Source organism: Gastrolobium bilobum, unplaced genomic scaffold (genome assembly GCF_033153095.1).
Source record: "Gastrolobium bilobum isolate Gb01-03AN ecotype WA unplaced genomic scaffold, APGP_CSIRO_Gbil_v1 utg2193, whole genome shotgun sequence".
In the NCBI taxonomy this organism is placed as follows: domain Eukaryota; kingdom Viridiplantae; phylum Streptophyta; class Magnoliopsida; order Fabales; family Fabaceae; genus Gastrolobium; species Gastrolobium bilobum.
The window spans coordinates 128,096-137,389 of NW_026897609.1; the positions used below are offsets into that span (position 1 = coordinate 128,096).

Sequence of the window (9,294 nt, forward strand, 5' to 3'; positions counted from 1 at the left end):
TTTGTCCTTTAAAAGTTCCAGCAATTTAAGAAGTCATTAAAAACAAAAAATTGCCGTAGTATGTATAAACCATCATAAATACTATCTTCGGTAAAAGTTTCCATAAACTACAATAACCCCCTCCCTCGTATCCACCCTCTATTTCTTCTAGTATGCGTGTGCTTTTTCCGAACTCCAAATCCTCGAAGCAATAAATAGATTTATGTATGATTTTTTCCAGAAATATGAGCTGAAACCAAACGTTCAGAGAAAGAAAATTTGTTTGCGTAGCCGGTGCCAAGTATCCAAGACTGCAAATTGATCAGACCTGGGAGCAATCAGTGTGATGAAAAACCCCTTGTCAATCTTTCCACTGGCATCAAGAGGAGGAAAAAGAGAAACAATACGACATAAGCAATGTAAAAATAAAAAAATCAAATACTACAAGGGAAACAAATCTTTAACATGATCTTCCTAACAGCAAAACAAGCACATTCCTTACAGAACAAACTACTCACTTAAACAAGGAAAGCTAAATAGGAAAAATTGAAAAGAAGAAAAAGCATATTGTTGGTTAATTTTCATTTTAAAGGGTTCATTTGTAACAACTTCAAAGCTTAGTAAGCTTTAACTAGAGTGAGAGTTATTTAGAGATTGATAGTCAGTGAGGAAGTGAGTGATAAAGTCGTACATCGCTAAATTATTGATATGTAATTGTGATAATTAGTCTTATAAAATACAGCCTCCTATGTGCTATTGACACCCGAATTCCAACACATGCCTCTTGTTCTCTCGTTATTCGATGCCTTCAATCACAAATTATCTTATTAACTTCTTCATCCGTTCCTTATAGTTAGTTATACGTAAAGCTTTCAGTGCAAGAGCATTGTAAAACACTCTTTTTGGCCATTAATAATCCTTGCAACAAATTTCCAAGGGCTGGAACTGAATTTTGAGTGCAACACACTACAGAAAAGCCTTAGGAAAGACCATCTCGGAATCTATGTGAAACCATCAAAAGTTAAGCGACCAAGCAAAATGTAAAGGAGAACAAAGTGAAATTACCTCATAAAAAAGAGAAATGAAGACTATGGAGGTACAACAGCAGGATGAACCTCCAAAAGCAAAAACACTTTATGCTACAACGGCTCCCATCCAAAGTAACGAATAAAAATTTTAACACCATACTCCAATTTGGAAAAGAAGAGCCATATACGTGAAACCCGGTGCCTTTTGCCGCAAGAGTATATTGGCAATGATATTTACCCTATTCCCCTTTCTCTGCAACATGGTGCTTTTTCTTGATTACCTGTCAAGAGATTAGACATCAATTTCAACACCAAAATCTTAGAAATATAGATAAAAGTAAGTCGTATTAGGATAAAACACCATTCAAAGTGAATTGCCACATAATCATAAAGAACAGTAGAAAGCAACTGATTTAAATCTAAATTTTATCTTTCATGAAATAGAAACATTAAAAGGAATACGTTTTTTAAGTGTTCTGTTATCAGTCTGCATAGGTGTTCAATAAGGAAAGCATCACAATTTCATCACAATGAGATGAAGTAGACCAATACATTGCTGCAGTACTTCCCCAACTTGTTTGATCATTAATAGATTGAAACAAGGATATTGAACATTCACCAAACAAAAAAAAAAGCCATAAAATTGGCAAAAGCAGTCAAGGCCTCTTCTATGAGTGGGGTAGAGGAAAATAACTAAAATAGGACATACCTTGTTAAAATATTTCTTTCGGAGTTTGATTGCTGTTGTTATGCATCTTTTTACATTGATCTTCAACATTTTGTCATTGAACATCTGTATTATGAAAAGTTGGAATATAAAATAAGAAAATGCACAATAATCCCTCAATTTATTTTTTTTCCTTCCTTCTCTGCATTATGAATTAAAATAACTCCATAGGAAAGAAAAAAAGTTGAAAATAGATCTCATTAAACATATGCATAATTTTTTTTTCAAATAATGATCAGGAAAATTCAATAGAGGGACTTAAAATTGAACAAAATAAAAGAAGATAAACTAAACACGACAAAAAGAGGGGGGAAATGCAAAGAAAAAATATTGACAAAGGGTTTTAGTCAGACAAATATTAACCCCAGATCAAGGTTTAAGTTAATGCAATCTTAAGCTCATGCATCATATGTAATGAAAGAACCTACATGAGACAAAAAAAGATTAAAATTATTATTTAAAAGGAAGAAAGTTATTGTTGAGTAATTAGCAAACAAGAGGCATATGATGAATCTGTGTGTCTCAATAGCAGAACGGAGGCTTTATTATAGACTGATTATACCAATTACAAAACACAAATGTGGGACTTGATCGTCAAACTATTTACAATATTTCTAACACTTCCTCTCAAGCTAAAGTTTAGTAAGCTTTAAGCTTATTTCATATGCAACCTTAAAAATGAAAAATAGCCAATAGTATAGTCTGGTCAGAGGACTGTGGTGGACACAAATCTAGACAAATGAAGCGCGGCCAGAAATTTCACCAGATGATGTTTCCGGCAGCAGTGGACGGTGGCCAGCGGCACATTATTTGTCCACGTAGTGTCAGGCCGGCATCCATGTCTGTCCTCAGATTTGACCAGATTATATTGTTGGTTTCTTTTCATTTTTAAGAGTTCATACGTAACAAGCTAATAAACTTTAGCCTGAGAGGGAGTGTTAGAAATATTATAAATAAGTTGATAGTCACTTGAGGGATAAGTTCACACATTCTCAAATTAGTATTATGTAATTGGATTGGTATAATCATTTTGTACAATAGAACCTCCGCTATCCTACGGATTCATCACATGCCTCTCCTTTAATCTGCCCAAGTTCTTCTCACCTCATTAAACAGTAACACCAAGATATGCAATTATTGCACAAGTGATTGTGGGAAAACATCAGGAAGACACAAAGTGCTTAGTAGAATACAAATTTCCAGAAAAAAAGAAGTTTAAACACTATCAACTTCAAATTTCCCAATCAAAGCATAATCCAAACCTAGGTACCCAACACCAGACATTGTCAACATAAAAAGCATAAACAATTTAATAGTAGTATAGTATTTACGATTTTCATAACAGCAATTAATTGCTTAAGAAAATTTGAATAAAAGATCATTGCACCTGCCTTTATCATATCATCAAAGGAGTGGGTTTCTCGAATGATCTTCTGGCGATTTAAAACAAGAATTGCTGCGACACAGAATATGGGCAACTCATCATTTCCTTTCCTTGTTATGGAGGAAATAGTGCTCATCTGAACTTGATCATTTCTTGGCCAGATATTCCTTGCCAAGCCACAAAAGGTATGGGATGATGGCGACTTTGATTTGAAGTCACATACAGAGTGATCAGTATTCCCATGATTTGACTGCAGTGTAGCTTTTGTGTCATCATTTTCATTATGATTTGATTGTGAACCACTCTTCATACTACCATCATCAGTATATGAAATTTCTTCTCTCATATCATTGCTTGAGTCTCTAGGAAGGTGCAAGTCCAATGCTTCCAGACAATTCTCTTCTAAATCGTATGCCAAGGATTCATCAAAGTCAGCTGCCCACATCATCTGCATTACACAAGAATACTATGATCATGTGTTGACGAACTAAACCAATAAGACCGATGCTTTATCAGAAAAGCACTAACTCATTAGTTACCCTTCAAAAATCATATACATGCTTCCTTAGACACCAATAACTTAATCAAACTAATAATCACAAGGTATAGAAAGTTAATCTCCACCTTTCAATGGACTTATTGCAATAAAGCTGTGTTAGAATGCATAGTTATTAGTTTAGTTGTACCACATCATGTAAATAGGGCCCCAGTCCGTGCATCTTATTATTATAAAAATAATCCTTGTGTGGTCTGATGAGAAACACAGTTTATCAATTTCAAGTATAGCAAATCAACAGCTCTATCTAAAATTAAACAGCAAAACTAGATACGCTTGCTTTTGAACCAGTAGCAACTTATCTTAAAACTAGGATCATATTTCACTTTTGACCAATACCACCAACCATATCCCCCCTAGCAAAAGCAGACCGACTAGAAATTGGTTCCTCTAATATTAACTGTGAAGTTTACATTTTAGTTGAATTTCAAAAACTTAAAATAATTAATGGGTATTTTATTTCATTCTTTTATTTTTTTTGGGGTGGGGAGCAGTGGAAAGCATGGAGCACGAACCTCCCACATTGAAAGAGCCTCATCAAAAGACAGCTCTCTCCGAAAGAGAACTAGCAACATACGAAATGCAAAATGAAGACTTTCAGCACCAATTTTTGACAGGTGGGCAAACATTTCTTTGTCTGAAAGTTCAAGAATATGCCATAATGCTCGCAACTGCTTCATCACCCTAGTTGGGCCTTCCATTTCAAAATTTTCTCTCTGGGATATATGAAAGAAAATAAGTCTCTGAAAACAAAGTTACTTAGTTGAATCTTAGCTGAATTTGCAAATACCATTCTCCTTAAAAGCATCTCAAAACACCAAAATGCATCTGCATTATCCTCAAAGATTACAACAAAGGGAGACAGCAAATCGCTCATGCCTATAATCCAATATTCAGTGAAAGAATGTAAATTTTGGTGTCCAAAGTCATAATAACAGAACTCTTAAAAGGAACAAAATCATTGGAAAGAAGTCAAGAAATTCTCAGGTAAAAACATAACCTTGACAATACCCCGTTGCAGGATCAGCCCATGCATAAACAGCAAGAATATCTGACATTCTAGCTAAATTTCTCCTGTCCTCATAGAATTCAAGATGACTATCCGTCCTCACAACATCAACAACTGGAAAGGAATAATCTTGTTAGCTAGAAAGAATAACAGAATAAAAATATGTTGTCATCAAGATGAAAAGGATAAACTTTCTCTGTCAAACTACAGAGGAAGTGGGAGACGCACTATACAACTTAGATACCTATCCTATGCAAGGTCCAAAGCCATTCTGATACTCTATCTTCATTGCCAGACCATCCTTGGGAAATTGAGGCGCTTATCATTGCTGGCTGCGGTACATCTGATATTTTTAGTTGATTAACCATCTGTGCTTCATAAAATGGATTGTTGGAGAGAAATTCCGGTTCATCCTCATCAGGTGAAGCAATTTCAATTTCAGAATCCATCGGATGCAAGGTAGCAAGAGGTTGTTGGCCGTTTGATTCAATAACTAAGTCTACATTGTTATTGAGTTGAAAGCTACGCATTCTGTCATCTTCAGATCTGAATTTATGTTGTGCACAAATCTTATCACCATGCTCTGTGCCTGATTTTTCATCTTTACCATTCTTTTCAAACAGGTTAGTGACAGGTAAAGGAGGAAAATCAAAACTACTGTCAATCACATAATGTGATCCATGTGGTTCACTACCTAACTTTGGGGAACTGCAGTTTTTTTTACCAGAAGAATCATATTCTGCATTGTCTGTGCTTGCTCTCAAAGTACCTAGGTCAACCCAATCATTGGAGCTTTCCTGTTGGCTTGTATTTGCTGCATCTGTACAATTAATGCTCCTATCACAACATTTTCCTACTTCAATACTATTATTATTAGAAGTTGATCTTTCTACTTTAGCTTGCATTTTTCGTTCATCTTTAGATGAAGTCCTCACATCCATAACTTTAGATCCAACAATATATGCCAATGAACCAGTTCCTACACTTGAATGCATTGCTTGGCATTGCTTAATCAGGTCACTGTAATGCTCCCTGCAATGTCAATGAGTAATAATTACATATTCAAGAACTTAGGAAAGGTGCTAACCTGGCTGAAACAAATCATATCACCATTGAATGCCAAATGCATTTCTACAATAACACTTCCACTTGTTGACACAATACACAACTAGTTAACATATGCCAAAGGAATGTTTTCGTGCAAGCATTGACATATGGCCATATTCATTTATGATAGAAATATTCAATTTCGCAAGTTCGTAGTTGTGACTTTCTTGGCTAAAGAATAAAGATCATTCCTTCAAAACTCATTATGTGCAAAATAGACATATTTAAGATCCAGCAAATACTAGAGAAAAAAGAAATCAAAGAAAGTGGATGGCCCCACACCTCCTAGCTGTTCTTAACCTTCTTCGATACTCAGCAGTGCTGCTCAGTGCATAACAACCTAGTAAAAACTCCCAGACTTCAGGTCTTATTGACGGATCCACACCCTAACACACGGGAAAAAATTGAAACAAATTAGAAAAGACCAACAATTTTAATTTTAGCTTAAATTTTAGAAAGAAATTTTGAAATTCACATGTTTGATGTCTCTAGAATACAGATGTATATTTTTTTATATTGATGGAAAAGAAAATTAAACTTACAAATTAAAACTAAACAGCAAGTAATCTACCATAAATATAATCAGAACGTAACATGAAAGTGAAATAGTGTCCATAAACCAGATTGAATGATCCAAAAAAATGCTTAAAGCTTCATCTGATGTGATTGATAACTAAAAAATGCATTTATGTAGGAATAGACCCTAGAAACAAAAGAAGAAAATTGAATTTTTTATCCCAGAAGTGCAAATTACCAGTTTGGTGTACATCAGAGATTAGTTCCCAATATGGCATAAAAGGAACAGTGAATAGGACTAAATCGTGGGCATGCCATAATACAACTTAGCAGTAGAGATCTTTTTAATAATTTCTTTTTTTTTTAAATAGGGGAGGTTTTATTTTAAAATTATTCAATGAAATCGTGGATGTTTCTCACGACTTAAGGAAGGATTTTTTTTCAAATATTATTTTAATGAAGTTCTGGACATTTTCCATGACTTAAAGGAGGACTTATTTTTATTTTAATGAAATGTGGAGTTACATGATGCACTGCTTGTTAAATATTAGATGTGCAAGTCACTTGGATATAATGTTATTACTTGGATATAATATTTAACAACAAGAAAAATAAACAAAAGGCATTTTATCATCTCACCTAAAAGCTCAAGCTATTAAGTTAAGGCTACTTTTATGGTTTTTATATTAGACTTCTCTAACATACACATTCCATGTTCTGTATTCACCACATTGATATTAAAGAGTTTGGAAATAATGAACTCAACAATCAAGTCATCAACATAGGTAAGAATAATATTCTATTTCCCAATGTTGTCGAAACAAACCAATTTAGTGATTCGATTTAATTTTATTATTTTTTCCAGCATATAAGTTGAAGCAGTCACAGTTCTGGCATAGCAAGCAGAGAATCCAAAAGCTACAGAATGGCTCGATAAGATCCCAAAGGCAAAATGGACTCAAGCTTATGACGAACGAGGATATTACAGCCGCATGAACACCAATTTTCTATGTCCATAAATTCAGTATTAAAGGGAGCACAAGCCTGGCCTATAAATGCCTTAAGTGAACAACATTTTCTTAATTGAGGTAATTATTTATTGACAATGGGAGGAAAGCAACAAAATCCAGCACACTGAATGTACACCAAGTTCAACCCATCCAACTCAATCACATACAGAAGCTAAGGCCTAATAAAATGTCTTTATTTATCATATTTATGAATCACCATATGAAATACCTTATTTATTTTTCTCATTACTGTACAATATACCCGAGTGAGTTACACATCTAATATTTAACAAGTAGATCACCATGTAACCCCACGATTTCATTAAATAAAAAGAAGTCCTCCCAAGTCACAGGCAACATTCACAATTTCATTAAAATAATAAGTTGAGGCCCTAGTATATAACTTCCATAAAAAATATTATTAAAAAACACCCTCCTAATAAGTCATCTGCCATGCCCATGAATCAGCCCTACCCGTTAATCATTTTACACCATATTGGGAATTAATCTGACTTACAACAATCTGATAATTTGCACCTTTGGAATAAAAGAGTCAATAAAAACAAGTAAATGACAACAATCAGCAAAGAACACATCAATCTAAAGCACCAACTACCTTACAGACAGTAAAATTAAGTTGATACTAGGCACAGTTAGGCAAAAGTTCAAATCCACTACTACCATGCACAACTATTTTTATCCAATAAAACATGTCAAGGGGAGCCAAATTCTTGGGCATGCAGCATCCTAATTTTGAAGATGATGATGAAGATGTTGACACAGACAAAGAAAATAAGAAAAACGATCGCAGCATGAATGACATACCCCTAACACAATCAATTTTAGTGCCTTCTGGAAACCAAACACCTTCCCTTCACTATCAAACATGGCTTGCCATTTCTCTGGCTTAAGCATTCTGTTGACCTGCTCCGTGAAAAATAATAAAAATCATTACACAAGTCATTTTGTAACGAGATTTGGTTTCTATATTAAACAACAAGATCTCCTCAGATGCCCACCGGTTCAAATAAGAAACCGAGAGGAATCTCCACTAATACATATTTAGTTCATATATTGCAGAGGAGGAGTGTGAGAGAGTAAGTGATTAACTAAAGAGGTTCTCAAATCTCAATATGTATTCCATTATAGAAGAAGACCGTGGAAAGTGCAATAGGCTCTGAAGTTCTAGGGCATCTTCAATTGATGAACTAGCATCAAACTACAGAAGATGCATTTGGCTGATTATCCACAGACCACAGCAAACTTTACACAAAGGACATCATTCAAAGGAACCCTTAGGCAGATCCTTTATAATAAAACAATGGTGAGAACTAAATGCTGCCTATTAACAGTAAATTAAAAACAATGTAGTACACATACTCTATGAGACTGTAGTTATGAAAAGTTAAACTTGAGGATAATCAAAGCAATTAATAAAACCCAGAAGAGTTGTGGTCTTACACTCACAACAACCTTTACAGGCGACTGAGAAAGACAGGGATCTCCAATGTCGCGCACGATGGAACTCACTTTTCGCAAATTCACAGTCCCAGCTTTTCCACAACTCCATTGCTTGTCTTCTCCGCCACAATACATCACATTCCTCTGTCTCTCTCTCTCAGCAAGCTTTACCACCAACCATCACCACAATCACCAAACTCAGCAATGTCAACAACTACCTATAAGCAGAAAACCCTAAATCTCATGTTGAAAGAGAAGTTTCTTTTTTATATATATATAATTATTTCGAAATTCAAATACAAAGAGAAATGGTGTGAGTAATGGAAAAAAAAAAAAGAATAATTCTTCTTTTGCAGAGACTCGATTGTGAAAAAAATAGAAGAAACTGAGAATGTGAAAAATGAAAATGGGAAACGAAGATTTTTCGAAGCTAAGGAAATCAATCATACCAAAAATGCAATTAGGATTTAAAGGCAAATGGAATCGAAACGCTAAAGAAAGGATCGCAGAGAATGAT

At 34.5% G+C, this 9,294-nt stretch overlaps 1 protein-coding gene across 3 annotated transcripts; it reads right to left on the minus strand.

The window, feature by feature from the left end:
* LOC133308532 (uncharacterized) lies at positions 1 to 8,965 on the minus strand. Of its 3 annotated transcripts, none has more exons than XM_061509160.1 (11): positions 8,790 to 8,965; positions 8,142 to 8,240; positions 6,073 to 6,176; positions 4,928 to 5,715; positions 4,675 to 4,797; positions 4,465 to 4,553; positions 4,190 to 4,390; positions 3,126 to 3,566; positions 1,717 to 1,800; positions 1,045 to 1,288; positions 1 to 352 (listed from the first exon to the last, which is right to left on the minus strand). In XM_061509160.1, exons 1-10 carry the CDS (start codon positions 8,910 to 8,912, stop codon positions 1,247 to 1,249), a joined length of 2,094 nt encoding a protein of 697 aa, XP_061365144.1. In that variant the 5' UTR covers positions 8,913 to 8,965; the 3' UTR covers positions 1 to 352; positions 1,045 to 1,246. The 3 variants fall into 3 exon arrangements, with proteins under 3 accessions (XP_061365144.1, XP_061365143.1, XP_061365145.1); XM_061509159.1 differs by having other exon boundaries at positions 8,778 to 8,965; XM_061509161.1 differs by lacking the exon at positions 8,142 to 8,240 and having other exon boundaries at positions 8,778 to 8,965.
* Between the last annotated feature and the right edge of the window lie 329 nt (positions 8,966 to 9,294).